The following is a 25,412-nucleotide window of genomic DNA, read 5'->3' on the forward strand; positions in this document are numbered from 1 at the left end:
CAGGCCAGCCACCTGTCACTGTGAAAGGTGGTTGTGTGGGTAGCTGGAGACAGCAGGAAAAGTACTGAACTGCAGATACAAAATGGATGGATGGATGAAAGGGGTAAGTACGTGACCAGGGCTCCAGGGGGACAGGACCGGGGGACTGGATGTCGGGGCAGAAGCCCAGCACAGCCCCCGGAGCAGCGGCCGCACCGCCCTCTGCCCGGGGGCACCCGCCACCCCGCCTTAAATACCCTCCGCGCTCCCCTCTGCCGTCACGTGACGGGGCGGCCGGCGACGATTGGCTGGCGCGGCCGCCTTCCCCCCGCCCCCCGCGCGTGCCCGCCCCCTCGGGCCACGTGAGGGGCGAGTCACGCGATTTCCGGGAACCCGTCAGGAAGGGACATAAACAAACAAACCCGGGGCCGCATGGAGGGGCCGGGCCGGGGCGTGCGGGGCGGCGGCCCCCGCTGAGCGCGGTGAGTGGGGGCTCGGGGGGCACCGGAGGGGCCCGAGGGACGGGGAGACCGGGGGGCTCGGGGGGTCGAGGGCGTCCGGCGGGAGGAGGCGGTGTGGCCGGGCAGGGGGCTCCGGGAAGCGAGAGAGGGAATAGAATGGAGGGAGGGCTGTGCCTGCCCGGGGCACTGGGACGGGGATGGTGCCGGCGGCCCCTCCGCCCCGCTCGCCCCGCGGGGGGTGTGGCCGCCGGGGGAGCAGCTGTACGCGGGGGGTGTCCGGTGCCGGAGCGGAGAGATTTGCGGCCGGGGGGACGCGGTGGGAAGGGGCTGCGGGGACGAGCGCGGGCCGAGCGGGGGGTTGTCGGCGCTGTCCCCTCCAGCCTCCGCCCGGCAAGAACAGCCCGTGCCTTTACAAGGAAAGCGAGTCTCGCCCGCAGAGCAAAGCGCTGTCCTGCCAGGGGAGCGATGGGTGTGCTCGGCTGCCCGGGGAGGCAGAAGGGCTCGGCAGTCCCTGCGCTCTGCTGCCTTTCGGGCTTGTATTCGCCTCCTCTGCTTGCGACCTGTTTGAGTGTCCGAGCGGGTCGGGGGTGACCCGCGGAGTGCGGGCTCTCTGTGCCCGGGAGCGCTGGTGCCCCGCGGGCGGCTCCGCTCCGGAGCGAAGGCTGCGGGGCAGAGCGGGCGGAGAGGGGTCTCCGCTCTGCGAGTGCGGGGCAGGGCGGCGGGAGGGACCGTCCCCGCTCCGGCGCGGCGTTTATGTAACGACAGCGCGGGGGGGACGGAGGTTTCGCTGGCGAGCGGGAGCCTCGCGAAGGGGCTTCCCCCGGGGTCGCCCCGGCCGCCCGCAGCCCTGGCGGGGGTCGCTGGGTGGGAGACGCTCCACACGGGCGCCCCTCGTTGCCGTCCCCGCCCCGCGGGGTCCGGGGGCGGCCGGGGGGGCCCGCGGGGCCGGAGGGGGCGCGGGGGTCGCGGGGCCGCGGCGGGAGGGGGTTTGTTTACATGTCGCCTCACCCAAGCTTGAAAGGGCCGCTGGGCGGGTGAGCGGCGGGCGTGCCGGCCAATGGGGGCGCGCGCGGCGGGGGCGCGGGCCAATTAGCGGGCGCGGGGGGCGGGGCGGCGGCGGGCAGGGGTAGGGTGCGCCGGGCGCTGGGCGGCGGGGCGGCCATGTTGGCCGGAGGTGTGTTAGTGGGTCAGGGCCGGGCCGGGGGCGCGGGGGGGGACGCGGGCACCGCCGGGGCTGTGGCTGTCGGGGGACACCCGCGGCCCCGGCCCCTCGCGGCGCTTTGCCTCAAGGGGGTGTGTCCCGCCCGGGGGTCTGCACCGGCGCGGGGCGGTGCCCGCGCGCAGGGGTCCCGCTCGCCGCGCTGACGGGAGGACGGGGCGCGCTCCCGGCTCCTGCCCCGAGCGCGCTCCCGCTGATTTGGGTTATAAAACATCGGTGGGTTCCACGGGCCGGCTCAGGAGCCGCCTGCGGGGCTCAGCGTGTCCCCTATACGGGTGTCCGCCACCTCTGCGGGTTTGGATTAAGCTCACTGAGGCTCCGAGCGGGGGCAGCTCGGAGAAAGCCCCTCCTGTCACCGAGGAGTAAAAAATCTAAACTTTATTTCCCCTCCGTCCCGAGGGTCTCCAGCCTGGACGTTGTTCCCTGCCCTCAGCGTCGCTGCCGTACCCTGCCCTCATCCCTGTGAGCCCACGGCACTTCTCAGGGCATTGGCTGCTGTGACTGAGACCGTGTCACAGATAATTTCAGTGTGTCACACTCAGTACAAGACACACGGTGCTTTTTCAGGCTTCTCTGTGCAACAGGCTGAACAGCTTTGAGCACTCAGCTCTGCCTGCTGAAATGTGCAATTCTCACTTAAAGTAGTCGTAATTTTGCTGTTGCTGCCACTCGAGAGGAAACTTGTTGAAATCATGCAGTACATAACCTGCAAAACAGAACCAGATTCCTGTATTATCTTTCAAACACTTCTAAATGTTTTAAAGGATTGTGATTAAAATGCCTCTGGCCTAAGGTAGCTTAACCAAGGGCTTCTAAGCATCCATGCTGGGAGGATTAGTTATGATTATTTTTAAATATGTGTTTTCGTAGTAAAAATTATAGAGGGGCACACACAGGTGCTTTAGAAACCTGGTCGATTTTATTGTCGAAAACTTACTTGAGAAGTGAGAATTTCTATGGAAAATAAGTCACAGAATCATGGGATGGTTTGGGTTGGAAGGGACCTTAAAGATCATCCAGTTCTACCCCCTGCCATGGGCAGGGACACCTTCCACTATCCCAGGTTGCTCCAAGCCCCATCCAACCTGGCCTTGAACACTTCCAGGGATGGGGCAACCACAGCTTCCCTGGGTGTGACTGTTTTAGCAGGAAAGGTTTCCTGCAGAGGAGACATCTTTGGTGAGGGTCCTTTTTTAGAGGCATGAAAATAATAACTCAGAGGCCTCGTACAGTGTCGGTAGCCAGAAGTTCACCTGAGCCAAGAAGGAATTGTCCTGTGTTTGATGGGAGTATTCCCTGATAAGAGCAATCTGCAGCAGAGGCATCAGGCCATTGAGCACCCTTCCCGTGTGTTTTTTAAATTATGAGAGAAGCAAACAGCTCTGTGAAGGACAAAGGTTTGAAGTCCCTTCAGCATTAGCAGGAATTAATTGGAACAAAGAGAAGCTTTTGTCCAACTGATAGACTGATAGTATGGGATAAATAAGGGAACCCACTCGTTTAGATTCCCATGGTCTGTATGTCCATGCTGTGTGGTTTGGGAAGCTTAACTAAATGATGTTTTAACAAAAAATGTTGATAAGGAAATTTGGCACTGGCATTGGCTTGAAACTCAAGGCAAAAGCTTTCTGAAAATCGTAAATTTAAGGTTTAGACTTTGCTATAATTCCCCTGACTGTATATTTTTTTTTTAAATTCTTCTTCTGTTTTTGACCTCTTAATGCCTTTTTTTTATTTTACTTGCTGGACTGTTTTGACTGATGCATTTTTCAGATTTGTTGATGGCTTTGCAGTGTTCTATACTAACCTATTCCTGACAATAGTATAACAGTCATAATTTCACAATATGAAGAGTAGATTAGATTGTACCATTTCCTTCATCATAAGAGTTGTGTTGCTTTTTGTTTTTTTCCTGGGAACTACAGAATTATTTTTTTAAGCCCCAAAAGGCTTTGCCCTGTTAGAAAAAAATACAGAAACAACATCCTCTTGGGACATAGAATATTACTGGAGATTGGAAGCTGAATTGTTGGTTAGTTTTGCTTTTGTTTCTCTTTGCTTCCAGCCCACTCTGCTTCAGGGGAAATCTGTGGCTCAAAAAAAAATTGAATGTTATTTTACTACTGATTCTCTTGTGCAAACAACTCTCCTAAGTCTTCAGTGTTATTTTAATAATGCTTTATGCTATTAATATTTTAACTATAACAAGTTTTTTTAAAATTAATTGAAGTGTGTTAATAGAGTTCTCGTAAGTTTAACATGCTGCACATCGTACTGTTGCCACTAAAATAATAATAAAATCTCAGTCCTTGTTCAGGAATGTACAGAAAGGTACTTCTAGTAGGAATATATTAATCTGAGCATAGTTGTTATAAAATATGTAGATGCTTTACGTTTGTTATTTTAAAAAATAATCCCTTTTCTTTATTCTGCCTCCTGCGTAATGGTCAATATCAGTCCAGGCCGGGGTATCAACACAGCCTGGAGATGCACAGATGGAGAGCAGCCCTGGGAGAAGGACTTGGGGGTACTGGTGGGGGAGAGGCTGGAATGACCCATCCCAGAAACCCCCTGTGTCCTGGGCTGATCCCACAGCGTGGGCAGCAGGGAAGGGGGGATTCTGCCCCTCTGTCCCACTCAGGAGAACCCTCCCCCTGCAGAGCTGCCTCCAACTCTGGGGACCCAGTGCAGGAAGGACATGGAGCTGTTGGACCAATTCCAGAGGAGGTACAGATATGATTAGAGGGATGGAGCAGCTCTGCTGTGAGGAAAGACTGAGAGAATTGGGATTGTTCAGCCTGGAAATGAGAAGCTTCAGTGTGACCTAACTGTGGCCTTCCAGTACCTGAAGGGAGCCAACAAGAGAGATGGAGAGAGACTATTTACAAGGGCCTGGAGTGACAGGACAAGGGGGGAATGGCTTCACACTGACAGAGGGAGTGTTAGATGGGATATTGGGAAGAAATTGTTCCCTGTGAGGGTGGTGAGGCCCTGGCACAGGTTGCCCAGAGCAACTGTGGCTGCCCCATCCCTGCAAGTGTTCAAGGCCAGGTTGGACAGGACCTGGAGCAACCTGGTCTAGTGGAAGGTGTCTCTTCCCATGGCAGGGGGTTGGAACAAGATGATCTTTAAGGTCCCTTCCAACCCAAACCATTCTATGTTTCCATCAGTTATTGGGATCTACCTGTTTGCTGACGCAGCTGTGGAACATCCCTGAGCTGGGTAACAGCACTGGCAGGGGGGGTACATGAGTGCTGTGTTCTTCTGGTGGCTCATCAGCTCTGCTGTGGGAGGCGTTGCATGTGTGGAGACCAGGGCTTCTGTTTATTGGTATCACTTCCAGGTCTTGAAGTCTGTCTACTGTGGGCAAGTAGTATTAGAAAAATAATACTGGAGGGGGAAGGCAGGGTCAGCGGAGGAGAGGGAACAAAGACAGTGAAGTAGCAGTTTCCCTCTCCTGAGGGGAAGAGCCTTAGCAGAAGTGAAAAAGCCTGCGTGTCTTTAGTTCTTTTAAATGGCAGTGCTTCATCAAACTCAGGGTCTGGGTGTCTTAAACAGATGTTGTTTTCTGTCCAGGACAGAAAAACCAAAGGGCACAATGTTTTAGATGCTTGTGCTGCCGTTTGAATACAAATCCATCACTGAGAAGGTAGAGGGATTTGGCTGCTTTGGTGAACAGGTGAATGAGGCTGTGGTGGGTGGAAACACAAGAAGACCTTTTACAAAAGTGTCTTTGCTCGCTGCTATGAAATAATAGTAATAAAATTAAAATGTAGTGTCTTTGTGGTGGGGGAGAAAAGTAAAAGAATTTTTTTAAGTCTGGGTAATAATTGAAAAATCATGTGGAAAGGAAAAAAAGAACATTACTCAGAAACAAAATTAGGAGAAATACAGAATTACAGAATCATTTGGGTTGGAAAAGCCCTCCAAGATCAAGTCCAACCTTTTGACTGATCACCACGTTCTCAACTAGACCAGAGCACTGAGTGCCACATCCAGTCGTTCCTTGAACGCCTCCAGGGGTGGGGACTCCACCACCTCCCTGGGCAGCCCGAGCATTCTGAACTTGAAGACTGCACTGAACTGAGGATGTTCTGTAATAGAAAACAAACTGGCATAAACTCTGAAAGGAAAAATAGTTTTAAGAGAAGCATAGGAGAACTTCTTGCATCTCCAATTCTAGCACTTCAAAAATGTCCAGATACAGCAAACCCTGCATTGTACATAATGGTGCTTTTCAAACACATGGCGTGGTTTTCGTGCACTCTCTGAAATTCAGAGTTAGGCATTTGGAATGTTTCAGCCTGAGTTTTTAAGTTTGGTATTGAAAGGCCCTTGTGAGCTATTTTTTTCTGTCTGCATCAAAACTGTGACTTTGACAAGCTGTGCTATGTGATGCAGTCACCATCATGAAAGTGTAATTGTTCATGTAATGCACTTACAGCAGGCATTTAGCTGCTGGGATAATGAGCACTGTGCAGCCAACAAACCAGCACAGCCACGCTCCATGTGCCTTTCCAATGGCACAAAATACACATCTGACAGAAATAGCAACTTTAGCTACAGCACAAATGATTCATGCAGGTGACTGAGGAAGACTTTCAGAGGTGCCAAGATGAAGCTGCATTTTGGGATTTTCTTTTATAGAGCCTCCTTTGAAGGTGCTGTATTGTGGCAGGAGGGTGTTTTACCGGCCCAGAGAAGTGTCACATGCACAGGAACTGCTGTGTGTCTCCTTATTGCTGCATGTTTGGAGTTTAGGTCCTGCTGTCTTCTGGGTTAAATGTGCTGCTGCATCAGTAATCCCAAGTAATGCGCCTCCCGTCCCATTGTGTGAAGCTCAGTCTTCCAAGGCACCTTGGGACCACTGCTCTTCTTCAGAAAGTAAATATTAAATACGGAGGATTATTTTTAATTGGGATTTGTCCTTAGGTAATTAGTTACTAACTCTCTAGAACAGGCTTTGGTTCCTTGCTGATGACTGCTGGGATTTAACCAATGTACACATGCATGCCTGCATCAGTACCCCGGGTTCTTAAGTGTTAGACAAACACAGCTGCTCCCGAGATCATGGAATCCCAGAATGGTTTGGATAGAGAGGGACCTTAAAGATCATCTCATTCCAGCCCCCTGACGTAGACAGGGACACCTTCCAGTAGACCAGGTTTCTCCAAATCCCGTCCAACCTGGCCTTGAACACTTCCCGGGATGGGGCAGCCACAACTTCTCTGGGCAACCTGTGCCAGGGCCTCACCATCCTCGCAGGGAAGAATTTCTTCCTCATCCAATCTAACCCTACTCTCTGTCAGTGTGAAGCCATTCCCCCTTGTCCTGTCACTCCTGGCCCTTGTGAATAGTCCCTCTCCATGTGCCTTGTAGGCTCCCCTCAGGTGTCTTGCCCTTCCTCACACTGCAGTGAAGGCAGGAGCCTCCCCCAGGAGCAGGAGCACAGCTCTGCAGGGATGTGTCTCAAGAGGCTGCAGACACAGAACCAACTCCGGACTGGCTCCTTAATCACCTTAATCTGATTTCCCTGCAGGCTGCTGCCAGAGGAGCAGCACCCTGCCGGTGCCTCGGGCTGTGTATTCCACCTGTGGTTCAGTCCTGCCTGCAGTCTCACCTCTGTGTCTCTGCTTTGAGAAGGGCTGATGTAAGGCATTAATGCAAATTGTCCTGAAGTAGACAATCCTGCTATATTTATCTTCAGTAATTCTTAACGCTGCTGTTCTGCCACAGCTCTTTTAGTTCATTCAAGGCTGCATTCATTATAGATAACACAACAGCTGGACTATTCTTTTGTAACTCAGTCTTGGGCTGAAAGTGCCAGGAATGATGAATTCTGTAAAAACAGGACTTTAACTGCAGCCTACAAATTACTTTCCTTAACAGCGAGTTCCAGTTCTACATCTGTGCTTCCATATGTGTCGTTGACTTCTGCTATACATCTTTATTTACCAGTTCATGAAAAAATCCTGATGGTTACATGTGAGCACCAGGAGACTTTTAATGAAGATCTTGATCGTTCTGGGAAATTTGGAAGGCAGTTGGAAGTAGGACTGCTTTGTTGGGAGCATGAAGCATGCCCCGATTGTGCAACTCCCTGAGGCAGAGTCTTTCTTTTTATGTCCTCACCATGTTTTCCCCCTCCATAGAGCTACCAACAAAAACCTTATGTTGTTGAATCCTGGAATAGATCCTCCTGGGATTCAAGTCACGATTAAATATTAATATTATAAAATATCAAGAATGAAAAGATAAAGAGAATTACGGGAATAATCAGATTAGCTGATACACTGCTTTGACCTGGGAGGACATGCACTGTCATCCTTAAATGGTGCAATAAGTTTATCACTCCAGTCTGTGAGCTGGTTAAAGTATTTTGAAGGTTTAATGTTTATTTGAGGATTTGTAAATGATCCCAAAGCTGACACCTGGAAGCGTGGGTCAGTTGTTATTGAAGTCAGTGTCAGTACAGAGGAAGTTTCACCTCCCCTTTGCTAGCTCTGTGTGGAATGGCTTGAGGTTTGTGTTTGAACAAAAACGTGATAAAGAGTAACCAGTGAAGAAGCAGCAAATGGTTCCTTTCTTTGCCTTTTATATCATGCAGTGGCAGAACTCTGACAGTCTCCATGTGAACGCAGGTGGTGGTGGTGGTCTGGTGGTGATGTCAAAGTATTAATCTGATGTTCTGGTGGAAAAGGCATCGATCTCTGCATGGAAAGAAAGTGCTTGGGTATAGATTTATGTGGAAGATTATATCCTTCTCACCTCTCTCTTTGTGTCTGCGAACGTCATTTATTTGTTTTAAAGAACAGGCCTTTTCTCCTAGATCAGGTGAGGCTGAGAAGTGACTCAGTCATCCCTGCAGGGTTACCAGTGACAGAAGGACCAGTTCTGCTGTGGTGTGGCCTTTACTGGGTGAAGGGAGGTGGGGGTTGTTAAGGCACATTTCCCTAGGAGTCAAACTTCACTTTAAATGCCACTTAAGTAAAGAGTTCCCTGGAGGTTTTAGAAGAGAAAGAAACTTTTCTCAGGAGGAACTGGCTCTCGACCCCATGAGGAATGCCCCAGGCAATGGTAGAGTGGATTCACTGAGAATTTGTGTGTTACTGGACATGTTAACTGTTGTTCTTTATTTTCCAGCTGCTTTTTGCAAAGCACGTTTTGATAAGTAAAGACTTCTTTGAATAATGTCTGTTTTCACCACAATCTGATGGACTATATGCTGAATATAGCAAAATAGCTGAGATACTGTCTGAAAGTGGGAATAATCGTGGGGATGCCATCATGTGCTGCTGGGAGGAGGGTTCTTAGTGTAGCTCTGCTGTAGGAGAATACTTATAGTTTACTATTTGTTTTTCAAAACAAGAAAATAAACATAGCCTGAGCAGATTGCACCAAAGTCTGACTTAAGAGCAGTGCTGAGTGAGGTTTTTCCTTGCATTGTTAAAAATGCAGGATTAAGCAGGATATGAGGCTCATCTGAAGTAGAGCAGGTCTATAGAAACTACTAAACTGGTAAAACTACTAGCAGATAAATTGCTCCAATTTCAATATGTGCCTTACTTGAAATAATAGAGAAGATATTTTACTGGACAGCTGTGAATGTGGCACAATTTTTAATTAGTTCTGTTGGGGAAGTCTGTCTCTTCCTCTCTGCTGTTGGATGGTGTGAGATGCTCGCTGTGATCCTCTACCACTAGATGTTGCTATGTGAGTGATTGATATAATCTTATCTGATGCTGGACGGATTCATCCCTGAAAAAAAGGAGGAGGTATTGCTGAAACAGTATTTCTGCCTATTCTGAAATTCGTATTTTGAGCCATTTGCCTGAGACATTTTTAGAATTTATTGGCTCCTTATATTAGTCATAAAGATTATTTCTCTCTTGGGTACCCAGCAGTGTGCTAGTTGTTATTTCCAATTTGGCAGGGTTTTCTCTTCAGGTGTCTATAGAGCTCGTGGTCTCAGCAGTGAGGAAAAAAGGCAATAAAATGTAGCTCGGCCAGAAAGGTTTCTGCAGCAGCTGTGTTCTGCAGCATCAGTGGCTTTTCAGGCAGTGAAAGATGGCAGGGGGAATAAAATCCTTATGCATTCCAGCATGAGGAAAAATCACTTTTCAGTGGAAATTCTTCCTTTACTTCACTTTGGCTGGTTTTTAACCTTTCACCTTTTTTGGTGGAGGATTACTCACTTTCTTGGGGGTTTGCTGTGTTTATTCTGCACAGAAGTCTACAAACAAAAGAGCTCCATCACAGTGAACTGAAGTTATCCTAAGGAAAAATTTCATTGCATGGATAGTGTAAACTCCCTGAGACTGAATTAAAGCTGGAAAGGAATCTACAAGTGAATAAAACAAGAAGTTTGGAATTGGATTTGGGGAATCTGGGCTTGGAAATGCCTCAGGTAAGTCTGTTAGGATTTTATTTGCTTCTGTGAATAATTCTGCTTCCGTATTAAAAACAAGAGAAAGTTTAAGAGCAAATTTGGCTGGCAATAGGAGGGAGAATTTGTAAGAGATCAAATGGTGTATATCTTTCAGAGTCCCAGTAGTGACTGTGTTGGAAGCTGTGGTGCTGCTCTTGGTGCTGTGTTTGTTCGGGATTCAGCCAGGTTGTCTCTTGAGGAGGGCGGATGCCTGGAGAGCAGAACAGCCTTTTCTTGCTGCAGTGATTCACACATCAGCACACTGAATGACTTTCAGCAGCACAGTGTTTCTCCCTTCCCAACCCTCAGGGTGAGAGTGTCTAGAAGAGAAATAGAGGTCTGGAATTAAATGTAGCAAAAGGCCGTGCTGGCCATTCCCTGCGTGCCCAGTCATCCTGAATAATGTTTTTTTTGCTACAAATTCCACTTGAGAGAGGGGTAACACTCTTGATTTAGTCATCATAAATTTTGCTTCTGCTACAATTTCGTATGGAAGCTTTATGAGTTCTAATGGTTCTAAATACAGTCAGCACTGCTTTAGTACAAAATTATTTGTATTAGTGGGAAGACCCTGCAAGCATGTGGTGCCTGCTGATTCTCACAGATCTTGCCAGTACTTGCCCTTGTCTTCTCCAAACGCCAGTGTATCCCAAAACTTGTCAAATGCGTGAGACTTTCAAACTCACAAGAAAGAATGAATGAGCAATGCTCTTGCAGCTCTGTAGTGAATAGAAACATGTCCTTGGATTGAGGAGTTGTATGTAGTCAGCTGCTCTTAAAGCATTCTCTGGCTCTGGGAAATGACATGCTTATCTGTGTAGGTAAAAACCTTCCAGATGCAAGTAGAGCAAGAGTTCAGAGACTTGGAGGAAATGGTGATATACTCTTTCTGTTTTGTTGAGGATGATAACGTGCCTTTTTATAGCATGTTTCAAGTGTCTGTCCATTGTGTTGTAGCCCAGTGTGAGTGGAATGGACCCTCCTTTTGGGGACGCCTTTCGGAGCCATGTGTTTTCAGAGCAGACCCTGATGAGCACAGATCTCTTGGCAAGCAGTTCAGATCCAGACTTCATGTATGAACTGGTAGGTCACATTTCTGTGTGTGTACAGAATTTCCTCTCCTTGACTAATACCCCGAGTTCCTGTAGTAATAGAGGGTTATTTGTTCAAGAATGCTGGGAGATTATTCATTATTGCTGGGTACTGGTTAGGGAAGAGCCCAACTGCTTGTCCAGCAAATGTGATGCTTCCTCAATAGGCATTTGAACAAGCTGGCCATCAGGACAGGCTCAAATAGAGTTTGTGATGGTGCTCGAGACTCTTCCCACAGTCTTTTTTTTTGCAAGAGCAGCTATATAGAATCACAGAATGGTTTGGGTTGAAAAGGACTTTAAAGATCATTTTGTTCCTCAGAAGAAGCTTTTAGTTGAAAGTTGAGGTATCTTCGTATGTTCCCACTCTCTCACACTTCACTGGAATGGAGCTCTCCATATTAGATGAAGTAGAGGACAGAGATGATTGATATTTGTTGTGTATTAATTTTTAACTTGTCTTCTTATGCACAGGATAGAGAAATGGACTATCAGCAAAGCTCCAGGGACAACTTGCTTTCCATGGAGGACTGCAAAGACCTTGAAAACTTGGAGTCTTTTACGGACATCCTGGACAAAGAAGCTGCTTTCACCTCCAAGTGGGAGCAGTGGGATACCTACTGTGAAGACTTAACTAAGTACACTAAATTAACCAGCTGTGACATCTGGGGAACAAAAGAGGTGGATTACCTGGGCCTTGATGACTTTTCAAGCCCATACCAAGATGAAGAAGTGATAAGCAAAACACCGACACTGGCTCAGCTTAACAGTGAGGACTCCCAGCCTGTCTCAGATTCACTCTATTACCCCGATTTGCTCTTTAGTGTAAAACAAAACCCTTTAAATTCTTTGTTACCTGGCAAAAAAATTGCAACCAGAGCAGCAGCCCCGGTCTGTTCCTCCAAGAACGTTCAGGCTGAGGCGCCGCTGTCGGACTGTGCTCAGAGGGTCAGCAAACCTGCGACCCAGCCTGCTGCCAGTACACAGATCATGGTGAAGACCAACGTGTACAATAATGAAAAGGTGAACGTTCATGGGGAATGTAAAGACTATGTTAAAAAGGCAAAAGTAAAGATCAATCCTTTGCCACAGAGCAGACCAGTGCTGAGCCAGGCACATGCTGACGCAGCGAAGGAAAACACCTGCTACTGTGGTGCTGTAGCAAAGAGACAGGAAAGAAAAGGACTCGAATCCCCGCATGGCCACAGCACACCTCCTGTTTTGCCTTTTAAAGAGACTCAAGAACTGCTCCTCAGCCCACCCCAGGAGACCCCAGGGCTTATCGTGGGGGAGAGCAGCCTTTCTGCCAGCACCTCCGTGTCGGATTCTTCACAGAAGAAGGAAGAGCACAACTACTCTCTTTTTGTAACAGACAGTTTGGGTGAACAGTCAGCCAAGGGAGACCCTGAGGAAGATGAGGAGGATGAGGACGATATTGAAGATGAGGACCATGATGAAGGATTTGGCAGTGAGCATGAGCTGTCTGAAAACGACGATGAGGAAGAAGATTATGAGGATGATAAAGACGATGACATCAGCGACACTTTCTCAGAACCAGGTACCAGCAATGTTGGGCTGTGTTAACGTGGAGGTGAATGGATTTGTCTGCCGAGTGGGAAGGAATGCTGTTGAACTCCTGATAGATCAGTGTTGCTCACCTGTAACTTAAGTTGTGAACTTCCATCCCAGATTTTCTAAGTGCTTTGCAAAATGCAGTTAATTCAAGGTCTCTGTTGCCCTGTTTGGTGAAAAACTACATCAACCATGGTCATGAAACAAAAGTAATAATAGAGAATACAGGAAGCCCAGCTGTAGCTTGAGGCTAGAGCAACTGCAACAAGTGTTTTCTTCTTTTTTTGTGCTTGATGATAAGGTGTGCAGAGCTTTCTTGCACTTCTTGTTGCTTTGAATTTATGCAGAGTTCTATCTCTCAGTATGAAATCATATCCTGAGTGATTTCATAATTACTTAAGTCCTGCTGTAGGTACAGTTTTCAACAGAATCCAAAGAATAGCTGCCCCTGAAACGAATAGAACCATTTCTTGGTGGTTTTCAGCAGTAACACTTAGTGGGTCTTCAAAGGACACTGAATTTCCCTGTTCTGCATGTAGAAATGGAGCCCTAACAGCAGAAGTAAGAACTAACCTTCACGTAGAAGGTAACAAAGGGGTGACGTTGTATTAAAATAAAATCAGAAGGGAAAGAGACAGGATTGTAACCAAGGATTAATTTCATTGCAGGAAGTGTTATAGCATTCACCTTTTATAAAAACTTTACAGTAGAGTATAAGACTTAAGGTATTCAGACATTTGGAAATACGTAACTGTGGGGTGGGGGGGAAGCAGCTGAAATTTTTCCCTTTCAAGAACAGCTTCCATAAAACTTGTCAGTGTTTCATGAACAGTCATCATGAACTCTCAGATGGAATTATTTTCCAATTAGATTTCCTAAGCTAGCATTAAACTTGATAAGCCTTATGCCCTTTATGTTACTTTAAAATGCACTGAACACATTTTTAATAGCATTTTAAAACCTCTTTCTCCTTTCTGAGGTGAACTCCCTCTGCTTTCTGCATTTAAGTCTGGGGGGCTTTGCCATTACTTAGTATATTTTGCCTAATAGAAATACTTGTAAATGACTGCTTCTCCCATCAAGTGGTCAAGAGATTCCAGAAATGGGAAATGCAGCAACTTATTCAGTTGTCAGTAGCACTGGAGAAGAAATAGCAGAAAGGGAAAAGTGCTTGTGAAGGCACAGAGATTGTTTTAAGGAGCTGCATTGCATCAGCTTTGAGCACCTGCACCATCAGCTGAGGGAAAAACACTCCTAAATGATTTGGCAGAAGTCACTGTGACCAAGTGGTTAAGAGGAGGGGTTTTCTGGTTTTGTTTTGGTAGGGCTATTTTTGCTTTTAATCTGGTAAAATGAGGAAGTCATGTCTATACTGTTCTCTGTTTACTTCACTTAACCTTGCTTGGCAGATTTAAACCTGAAGCCACAGTAAGGGATGTGAACAAAGATTTTTAGGAGGGGCTTTCAGAAGAAAGAACCTTTCAGATTTCATAGAAGCCTGCCCTCATATATGATCTTTGCTAAGAGGAGGAATCAAGGAAGAGGAATAAATATAGCACAGAAAATCTTAACAAGTTTGTGTGTTACAGCCCAGGTTAAGACACTGTGCACTGGATTATTTTATGTAACTTTAAAATTATAGCAGGTCAGTGTGCGAGCTGCAAGGCAGGATGTATTAAGTCAACCTAATTTCAGTTGCTAACTTAATTATAGTTCAAATAAGCAAACAGGAAGTCTTGATTTTAACCTTGTTGTACATTTGTACACATCAGCTCTTACAGAGATTTGTTTTCATTGGTTGGATTAGTTCTGTGTGATTCTGAAGATGGGCTAAATTCATACATTTCTATCTAATGAGTTGCACTGCTAGGCATGTTTTTTTCAAGGGGAAAGTCAATGAGAGTCAATGGGAGTATTTTGATACTCATGTCAAACAGCATTTGGGTACCATGGAAGTACAGGTACAAATATTTATGGTATTTGAAACTATATTTATTGTAAATTTTTCAATAATTTTGGCTATACAACAAAAATGTTTATAAAATTATAAAGCGTGTTCCATTGTTTGATTTGCCTTTAAAATCCTGCATTTTAATAAACTAGAGAATCAAAGTAAATGAGTTGATGAAATGATTAGAAACAGAACTTCAGAATGGATTTCATCCTTCTGCACACCTAACTTTTATTCATACTTGGGGTTATGAGGTGAGAGTCAGACCAAATCAAGAAAGTTTGTTTTTCCTCTTTCAACTGGTTTTTCAAGTGCAAACAGACTAATTGAATGGACTGTTTTAAAAAGAAGAAAGTGTTCTTTGTGCTGCTGTTAGAAGATGAAGCAGAGCTGAAGCATATGGGGTCAAGGCTCGCTGAGCCTGCAGTCCATGCAGTGGCTTTTCCTTAAGCTCCATCAGAGCATGTGATGCTTTGAAATGCTCCTGTTTTTAAGTAAATGTAAACTATTATGTAGCATTTTAGTACAAAAGGCAGTGCAGTGGTTTGAGGGGTTTTTTAACCTTAGTATAGGTTATCTTCATTTTCTAAAGCATATCTGGGGTTTTAAAACCTGTGGTTTGTGTTTATAGTTATGGTAAAATGTTTCTGTGATGTTGGACTGCGTTACGGTTTCCACATCCTTCATGAAAAGTTCATCAAATCAAGTGCCGTGTAATTTACTGCTAAAATATGATACAGAGGATCATTTCATCCCATTAGAGAGGAGAGGAAGAGACTGAACAGCCTGTGTCCAGATCCCTTCAGTTTAGATGGTCTTTTTGTCACTGTCTTGATAACAGAGCCTACTTGTTCCAGTCTGATAGGGCTCAGTGCTTTGATTTATTCCCCAGAGGTGTTCAGACTCAAGGAAGAGCAGGAGTTGGATTCAATGATCCTAGTGGGTCCCTTCCAACTCAGAGTATTCTGTGATGGAATCATTTTGTTTTATTGTCTTTTGCTAATTCATCTTTATTATCTGCTTCTCTTTCCATGTGTTTTGTAAAATGTGGAGGTGAGCTAGGATTATATTCCTGCAAATTCATGGAGAAAATTGTAAGGACGGAAGAATACTGTCCAGTAGCTGCTGTCTGCGGAATTGTGAGGGACAAGAGCTTAGGGGGTCAGAGAACATAAAGGGGCTTTCAGTGCATAAATATTTTGTCTCTTTTCAACTAATGAAGCACTATCAATGGCTCAGTGTCTATCCCTGGATTTTAGGGAAGTACTTGATGCTGAAAACCAAGTCTGTTATATAATGTAAGACAGGCCTCATCTGTGGTTTTGCTCTTAACTTGAATACTCAGGCCACTGCTAGAGGGCTACAAACAAGTTCTGTCACCAGTATATAAACAACCCAATGCGTCCTTTTAGGGTATGAAAATGATTCAGTGGAGGATTTAAAAGAAATGACTGCAATATCCTCTCGGAAAAGAGGCAAGCGAAGATACTTCTGGGAGTACAGCGAGCAGCTGACGCCGTCACAGCAGGAGAGGATGCTGAGGCCATCCGAGTGGAATCGGGACACCTTGCCCAGCAACATGTACCAGAAGAATGGTCTCCATCATGGTAAGGAGAGAGTCCCAGTCACAAGTGTCTGTCTTTCGTTCTGACACCTTCACTAGCCAAATTCCCATACTTGCAAGTGCGGAGAAAGTGGTGTTTTGGCCCTGAAAATCAGTTGTTTAAACACTGTAAGTCTGTTGCTCAGTTAGCAGGGTTCTGCAGTGTCCAGGGAAGGCACAGTGAACGCACAGTAGGGACTTTCAGTGTGGTTTCTGCCAGAGGAGAGTGGATGAATTGAGAATTGTAACTTCCAAAGGCTCTCAGTGGAAACCCCAAGAGTTCAAAGTTTTCTCAGGGAGATACTGTAAACATTGGATGGGTGGTTTGACTGATATTTGCTCCTTGTAGCTGTTGGTTTCGGTCCTGCCTGTGTTGGCAGGAAGCTGGAAGGGATCCGGGATGGATGCTGAGTTCAGGGTAACTGTGGTATGAACTGAGGACAAGCAATAAGGCACAACTGTCTCTTTTTTCTCTTCCCTACTTATTTCTCCCCCCATGTGAATGCAGCACACTGAAGCAGTTACTCTTCTGGGAATAAACTATTTCCTTAAAATGCCCTCTTAGAAACTTAAACCAATTGCTCTAATAACTCTGATTTATTCCCAATGAGCATTTACTGCACCACAAACATGACTAGCATCACCCCAACAAACCAGTCTTAGGGGTATTTTTGTTTTCTTGTCACAGGACCTCTTTTAGGCTCTGTTTGATTTGGTCTTTGAAGGAGAAAGTGAAACCAGCTTCCCTGTTGTAAGGTTAATATTCCCCTTGCAGTTGAAAATTACTGTCTTTAACATGACAATTGACCTTCTCTTAAACCAAAAGATTTTTTTAATCTGTTAATAGTAGATTTATTCAGGGAAGAAAACATTTTTTCCTCTAAATCTTTTTAATTTTTAAATGCTTATTTATCTTGTAGTGAAATATCAGTACCTGAAGTCCCAACCTCTGCTCCTTCTCATGATGGAGCTCTGAACAGCCTCATCTAGTGGAAGGTGTCCCTGCCTATGGCAGGGGTTGGAACGAGATGAGCTTTAAGGTCCCTTCCAACCCAAACCATTCTGTGATTCTAAGATTCTGTACTTGTTATTAAACAACAAATAACCAAACATGCCTTGAGGACTCAATCCCACCAAACATGTGAAGCAAGTGACCTTTGTCAGGTGTTTGTGCAAGGGATTGGTGAGATCAAACACTGTTTAACATCCAAAAGCTACAAATATAACATAGGCAGGGTTGTTTTGGTTTTATATGCAGATATACCCCAAGGTCAATAAGCATCCACCTCAGATAAATCATGGTAAAATATCACCTCTGAAATAAATATTTCTGGAGCAGGTTTTGTAATTTTATTAATACTTTCATGCAAGTATCTTTACCAAACAGCATTTTTAATAGAAATCTAGAAAAGACACATAGCAGTGGCAGAGAATCTTAAGGAATAAAGATTTTGTCTTGAATATGTGTATTTCCTCAGGAAAACCAGGCCTTAAATAGCTTCAAACACATATGAAAGGGGTTAACTGGCCTTCATGTGGATTATTTATGCTCAGCATCACTCAAGATCGTTTCAGGCCTCATCATTCTTTCTTAATACAGAACTTTAGCAATAAGATTATTTAGGAATTTAATCAAATTGAGTGTGCAAGAGGATATATTGACTGAACACGTGAGTTAACAAGTTTACAGCTGGAGCAGAACAACAGGGTTTGAACTTGTGACATACATTTTTCAGCACAGTTGTGTGTATATTGTCTGTCACACCCAGTAGCCTGGCCAGCAGTATTTGCTCTTATCTGATCTGGATAGAATATGAATTGTACAAAGCAGTTTGTCTGGAAATGCTCTTTCTATTGTGAAAGGCCACAGGGATCACATGATTCCAACCCATTCTCTTGTAATGAACAAAGGAACTTCAAATGCACCCAAAAAAATTACGTGTTTAGGAATATTCTCACAGGTTTGTGTGCCTATTGTGTCAGTTCCCAACCTGTTTTTCTGCACATTTGAAACAGGAAAATATGCAGCAAAGAAGTCACGGAGGACTGATGTGGAAGACCTGACTCCTAACCCCAGGAAGCTCCTACAGATTGGTAACGAACTGAGGAAGCTCAATAAGGTGATCAGTGACCTGACACCAGTCAGTGAACTTCCCTTAACTGCCAGACCCAGGTCAAGGAAAGAAAAGAACAAGTTGGCTTCCAGGTATGTGTTAGCTGAAGCTGCAGGGATGAGAAGATTTGGGATTGCTACAGTCTCATGATTAAAGTCTAAGTGATTTTTGCCTGAAGAAATGCTGCTTCATGTGGTAGCTCCTGCAATGGGCTAATTACCAGTTTATCAAAAACCAGGGCAGCTAGCACTTTGGAGCTGTAGTTTGCCTGTTCCCTAGATAAGGATGTATTTCCACTGGAAGTTGGCTTCCTTAGCTGCAGGGCAAATGACTGATACAGTGATAAAATCCACAAGTGTCAAATGTAATCAAGTGCAGGTAGCAGGGTGTTTTCAGTGAAGGGGAGCGAGGATTTTGTACATGACAGCTCTGGATGTTTTGGTTAATAAGTTAGTGTGGCAAACAAACAGATGCTCTTAGTATTCTGGAATTTTTGGAAGTGTTCTAATTCTTCCCCTCTTCTTACTATAGGGCTTGTAGACTAAAAAAGAAAGCCCAGTATGAAGCCAATAAAGTAAAACTCTGGGGTCTCAACACGGAATATGGTAAATACAACTCTTCACATCTTAATTTTTCTTTTGTTTGGACAAGTGTGTGTTTTGCACCGTGATGTAACCCGGGTCATAGAGAAAACAGAGTTGGTACAAACCCAACAATTCTGTTGGTACAAAACCAGTCCATTCCATAAAGTATATGTAAATTTGGTTACCTGCAGTGTTGAGCTACATTACAAATGTAAATTATGTAAATGCATGTAGCGTAAATATTTTTGAAAATATTTGTAATATGTGATATAAACTATTACATTTTAATTTTACAGTAAGTGTGATGTGACACTTCTGACAGATAGCTGTGTGTGGATAACTCTGAATTTCTTTTGCTCCAGGGGGAATGTGCTGTAAATCCAATCCAGTTTTTTTTCTTTGCAGATAATTTACTGTTTGTCATCAATTCCATTAAACAAGAAATAGTTAATCGGGTGCAGGTACCTAAAGAGGACAGAGGAGTCAACATGGAACAGAAGTTGAACATACTTATTAAAGACACTCTTGGTAAGCAGTAAAACTTCATTGTTTGTCTGTATGTGAAGAGACATCACATGATAGTTTGGGTTGGAAGAAACCTTAAAGCCCATCTTGTTCCACCCCCTGGAACAAGGACACCTTCCACTAGAACAGGTTGCTCCAGACCCCACCCAACCTGGCCTTGGACACTTCCAGGGATGGGGCAGCCACAGCTTCTCTTGGCAACCTGTGCCAGGGCCTCACCACCCACACTTCAGTGGGAAGCCATTCCCCCTTGTCCTGTCACTCCAGGCCCTTGTAAATAGTTTCTCTCCATCTTTTTTGTTGACTCCCTTTGGGTACTGGAAGGCTGTAATTAGGCCATCCCAAAGTCTTCTCTTTTCCCAGCTGAACAATCCCAATTCTCTCAGTCTTTCCTCACAGCAGAGGTCCTCCATCCCTTGGTGGCCTCCTCTGGATTCAATTTGAGTGCAAACAATTTCTGAAACAGAGAAAAGAAAGAACCCTTTCCTGGTTTCAGTTGTCCGGAACCTTTAGCTGATCACTGACCAAAGCATTCATTGGCTTTGTGTCACTTGTAGGGACATCCCAGTCCGTGCCATGAGCAGTAACCTGACAGCACGTTCTCTTACCCTCCCCTTTAGGACTCCCTGTAGCTGGACAGACATCCGAATTTGTCAATCAAGTCTTGGAGAAGACAGCAGAAGGAGACCCCACCGGAGGCCTCGTAGGGCTGCGAATACCAATGTCAAAAGTTTAAGACGTGACTTGAGCTGTTCACGGGTCAGATTCCACCTGTGCTGTTGAGTTCTTCGTTGTAAATCCCGTTCTGGTCTGCATGTCAGCTTAGCATTCTGTAAACACTCACCATTAGGTTCCATTGTTTGGAAATAACAATGTAGTAAAAAAAAATCAAAGCGTGATATAAAATGCTTCATAGCATTTTTGGACCATAAACCAGATAGTTTCAAAGCTGCTTTAAGCTTCAGTACAGAAATGAGAGTTCTTTTTCAAGTGATCTAGGACCAGAATATATCACTTTTGTTTTAGAAGCAAAAACATGGTTTTGCTAGTGACATTTTTTAGCATGTGCCAGACATTGTGACAGGCTTATGGTCCAAGTAAAATAAGAGGAAGCGTTTTTTTTGGTAAAACTGTCAATTTAGGGAGTTTTTTGTTCCTTTTTTTTTTTTTTTAATAATTGGGTTTTCTTTTCTTGTTCTTAAAAACCAATAAGCTTTCTTTGCAACCATTAACTTGTACATAGCACACCTGGCATTAGAGCTAGTGTGCCATATAAGACTTTAATTTTCTGAGCTTAATATAGTATTTAAATGTCTGTGCAAGCAAGAGAAAAAAAAAGTATATTCTTTGTGCCTTGTATTTTGGGGGGAGAGCTATCAGTATAAGCTGGTAAAGTTTTGTATGAAGAAAACCCTGAGGGGCAAAACCAAGCTGTATAGATGGTAAGATTTTAGGTTTTAATGTATTTGTTCCAGCTCTTAAAATTTTTGAATGTATATAGGAATATGTTGAAAATGTAGATATATGCCACAGAGTCTATGTATTGTATAAAAGATGGCTCTAGAAAACTCAATTTCGGTACTTTGGCCGGAAGAAAACAAATACTTGCACATTAATGCGATTGTTTATTTTTGTACCAAAGACAAATGCAACTGATATGGCGAACTGCCAGTCTAAGTAAAGTTTTGCACAGCTTATATGATACTGTACTGAATGTAAAAACAAAAGAAAAAAAAAGAAAAAAAATTAAAGGTCAGGGTTAGGGATCTTACTGAACTGTGAATTTTTTTGTTTGGGTCCAATTATCTACAGAAGGAGCATTCATACATAACAATATTATTTTGCTGTTCTTGTAGTTTCGCTTCCATGGTAGATAAGTTGGTGGCCGTCTTGGAGTCTTTAAATCTTTTTTCTCTGCACTTACTGTAGGAGATTTTAATATATTTGGATTTTAGTAAGCTATTGGTAAAATAGTTTTCAACTTTGAGAATTTAAAAAAAAAAGTATTTAGCTTGTTGTAGTATACTTCCACCAAACAACCAAAATAAAATTATTTTTATTGTAACTTGTATATATGTAAAAAGAAAAAAAGAGCTACAAATATCTAATTCCTTAGTTGCCACTTTTCCAGTTGATGTATTATTATGCATGTGATGTTTCCAAGGATCAACACAGGCTTCAAACAAAACAAAAAAAAAATTTATAGACTTTTATATTTTTGTACAGGTATTTCGAAACTAGCTTCTTCAGACTTATATGTGACTTATTCTTGTTAATTCAGTAGTTTCTATGATTGAGGAATATTAACACACAGTTCTTATTTGCTATTCTGCTAATAAGAGTTGGCTTTGTAGTCAGTGTTAACGTACAGATTAAAAGCTTTAGCCTTTGATGAGAAAGTCCTTTATCTCAAGGCAAGATCATTCTCTGGTTTCATGGACCCCCCCCCTTTTCCTCCCTATTCTTTCTCTCCCTATTTAAAAATGACAAAACACTGTTTACTGAAAATAGAAATACCAAATATTTTCAAATGTAGCTGCTGAAAAAAATGCAAAAGTCCATGAAGGCTTTCTCCCCACTCCCTTTGGGGAATTTCTCCACTTCATTTCTAGTTTGTCTAAGTTTGTTTGTACTGTGATTGCTTTTTGTTTATAAGTAGATTATTTTTATATCCAAGCTTGTACTATAAAAAAAAAAGCCTGAATTGGTAACAGTGCAGTAAGAGTGGCCGATGGAGGTGGTGGCCCTGCCACACTCGTGTGCACACAGCTTACTTTGTACCTAAATATTTTGGAAGACTCAAAAGGGAGGAGGAGGCCAAAATACCACTACTGAGCTGTACAGAAAGTCTTTCCTACAAGAGACTGAACAAATACCCAGGGCAATTTAGGCAAAACTTTGTAAATCCACTTAAGACTTGCAAAATCTGAGTGGAATGTGGGTGTTTTCGTTTGAGGTGTTTGTGTTGTTGTTTGGGTGAGGTGAGAGTTGGCTGCTGCTTTACACAGTGGGTCTGGTGTATTCCTATTGTAGTTGTTGCAGTTATTCTGGAGCTGCAAATGGCCCATAAAAACCCCGACAGAGAATGTCTCCTGAAGTTCAGGCCGTGTCTGTACCAGGGCTGGCACACTGTTGTTCCTTTCTGATGGACTGCTCGGATCCCAGAGCTCCTTGTGCTCCATCCAAACCCTGCAGACAAGGCAGCATTTCTAAACATTAACAGAGAGCAGTTTGCAATCAGGTAAAAACTTCCGTGACAAATTAAACTGACAAGGTATTAAAAAGCCCCTTTTTACTGCTCAGAAATGCTGGGCAAACACAACTTTATAGCTTTTTATTTTTGTCTGAAAACCAGACGATGATTTTGGTCTCGCATTTCAAAGTAGACTTTGAATCTTTCGTGAGTTCCATACCCTCGCATTTCAGTGTTTCCTATGTATTATTTTAAGTTAAAGCTTTGAAATAGTTGAGCTTTTTAATGTTGACACTTTATTTTGTAACTATTTATATGTATGTATATCTTAGAAAAGCACTTTGTTTAAAAAAAGAAAAGAGGAAAAAAAAAAAAAGAAACTGCGTTTTATATGATTCCTGCCACTTGCTGCTAACTCTGGGCTGGTCAGAATGCTGCAGCGATACTTGAGATAAATAAAACCTGGCAGTAAAATGTAGAGTAAAGATAAGACCTTTTGCTGGTTTAACTTTATCATAAAGGTGACATAGGCAAGCTGTGCAGCTTTACATTTTAACCAGGGGACTCTGTGGCATTTAAACCGTCTAGAAATGGTTGTACTTTAATGCCAGTAACAATCTGCTTCCTCTAGTGTCATTAAAATATATACATTTAGTGTATACTTATCACAAACAAAAATCTTATAAGGGTATAAAAACCAACAAATGTACATGTTCTGTTTTTTGGCAATTGTGGCATGCGTTTTTTGGGTGATCTTTAGAGAAGACCATTTTCTAAAGATTTTCAGTGTTCATACATGGTATGTGGATCTTAACGAAGTCCTGGGTTTTTTTGTTTGTTTTTGAGTGTAGGCATTGTGAATATTCACTTTTAATCCTATATCCAAAAACAATGATATATTTTTTGATTTAATACAAACAAAAGCTCTTCCTTTTTCTGATACACTGGATTCTCTAGGATTTGTTTCCATATTAAAAGCATGCTGTCATAACTGCTCTTGTCGAGATCTCGTCAGTCTGAACGTAGGTGCCACACTTGGAATCGATGGGCTGCTTGTTCTGCTGTACCATGTATGACCCTCGTCCTTCCCCACTTCCTTCATGACAGATGATGATGTGGCTTTATATTGTGCCTTACTTGTACATCTAGAACTAAATGTTTTTCATTCCCTCTGAACTCGTCAAACCCTCTGAAATGGAATCAGAACTGAAGAGAGCGCAGCTAGGTCTGATTTCAGTTTCTCTCACTAGTCCTTTTGTATTTATATGGAAGACCAGTTTTTGAATGGCCTTGCAAAATGTGGGGGTGCTCATGAAGGGTGTTTTTTAGCCCAAAACCCCTTTTGCTAATGCTTCTTTTTCTGGTTTATTGAACACATTTACTGATACTTGGTGAGTACTTTTCTTTTTTTGGATGAGAGAGACTTACTACTAAAGCTATGTTTACGTGTGGATGGGCTGGATTTTCTTATCATACCAGTTGAAATCATTGTGATTTAATAAAGTTGCATTGCTGTAAAGCTGATGTGAGAGTCAGGCTCAGCTGTGTTCAGTTCCTAATTCTTTATAGATTGACTTTTTTCCATACTAAGAGGGCCAGGGAAAAGTTTGGTTTTTTTAGAAAACAAACAAACAAAACACCAACCTAAAATGGATGAAAGGTCTTTTAACTAACTTAAAAGCAACCAGACACTTCTGAAATACAGTGGTGTCAGTTTTAATTTTATTTTTAAAAGACTCCCCCGTATCTATGTGATATTTGCCTTCATTAATAAAACAGTTAGCTTATTCACAAACTATAATGACTGGATGTGCTTTTCTTTTCCATAAACCATTTAAACATAGCTATTTTTTTAAAAGCTCTAAAACACTTTATCAGGAGAATTTCCAAGGGTTGTGTACAAGTTGCCTTCAGCAGAAATAGCAAATGCAATTCTGTTCCTCAAACGTGCTTGCTCGTCTTCCTGAAATTCTGTTGAGGCACAACCCGTTTATGGACCGTGAATGTCAGGATCTGTATTTGGCCTTGAGACCTGAGTTTCAAGAGTACATCTAATCATGATTTTATTTTCTTTTTAAGTTGGAGGCTTCAGTTGGAATCACCTAGTGAAGTGTGCTGCTAGATGTGGTCTTGGCTTATTGACACAGCCTTGCACACAGCTGAGGTTTATTTTGTTTACCCCAGGGAACGTGTGAAGTACATTTCAAACAGTTACTCAGTGACTGATCCTTCTTGTAACTGTATTAAGGGCATTAGTATGTTGAGAAAACACCACTTTTGAATATCTCCCAGTGTAAATTGGGATTCTTAAATGTCATTAATGAAAGATGGCACTTTTTAGGTTGTATCTTCTTTGCAGCATACAAAAATGTCTCTATCTTTCTGCTATTTACATTTCACAATATGCCATGTTTTTCCCCCCGATGCTTTTAGAAGTCGTGTGTGTGCATTCTGAATTATAACCCTCAGCCTCTTAGACATTCATGGACTTCCACGGGAGCAAATACTGACTCTGCATTTACTGTCTTTCTAAGGAGCTGTGGAGCCAGAGGTATTTTAAGCCACGCTTTTTCTTCCCCCTTCCACCCCCCACCCCCCCAAAAAAAAAGAAATACAACTCCAACCTTTTAGATAACATCTTTATTCAGAGTTTTTCTGGAGTTAAAAATATGTCGTGGTTGGTTGTCTTTGT

At 43.7% G+C, this 25,412-nt stretch overlaps 1 protein-coding gene across 4 annotated transcripts; it reads left to right on the plus strand.

Moving 5' to 3' along the window:
• The first annotated feature begins 365 nt into the window (after positions 1-365).
• CREBRF (CREB3 regulatory factor) lies at positions 366-25,317 on the plus strand. 4 transcript variants are annotated; one of them, XM_032702888.1, is made up of 10 exons: positions 366-461; positions 9,889-10,066; positions 11,045-11,170; positions 11,653-12,736; positions 13,235-13,336; positions 16,114-16,308; positions 18,321-18,510; positions 18,950-19,023; positions 19,408-19,530; positions 20,148-25,317. In XM_032702888.1, exons 2-10 carry the CDS (start codon positions 10,058-10,060, stop codon positions 20,261-20,263), a joined length of 2,019 nt encoding a protein of 672 aa, XP_032558779.1. In that variant the 5' UTR covers positions 366-461; positions 9,889-10,057; the 3' UTR covers positions 20,264-25,317. The 4 variants fall into 4 exon arrangements, with proteins under 4 accessions (XP_032558779.1, XP_032558781.1, XP_032558782.1 ...); XM_032702890.1 differs by having other exon boundaries at positions 13,238-13,336; XM_032702889.1 differs by lacking the exon at positions 366-461 and adding an exon at positions 8,721-8,736.
• The last annotated feature ends 95 nt before the right edge of the window (positions 25,318-25,412 follow it).

The sequence above is a fragment of the Chiroxiphia lanceolata genome, chromosome 15, assembly GCF_009829145.1.
Source record: "Chiroxiphia lanceolata isolate bChiLan1 chromosome 15, bChiLan1.pri, whole genome shotgun sequence".
Lineage (NCBI taxonomy): Eukaryota > Metazoa > Chordata > Aves > Passeriformes > Pipridae > Chiroxiphia > Chiroxiphia lanceolata.

Coding starts and splice junctions, on each gene's coding strand:
- CREBRF (XM_032702888.1), top strand. Junction 19,024..19,407: donor GGGTCTCAACACGGAATATG/GTAAATACAACT, acceptor TTTTCTTTGCAG/ATAATTTACTGTTTGTCATC. Junction 19,531..20,147: donor ACTTATTAAAGACACTCTTG/GTAAGCAGTAAA, acceptor CCTCCCCTTTAG/GACTCCCTGTAGCTGGACAG.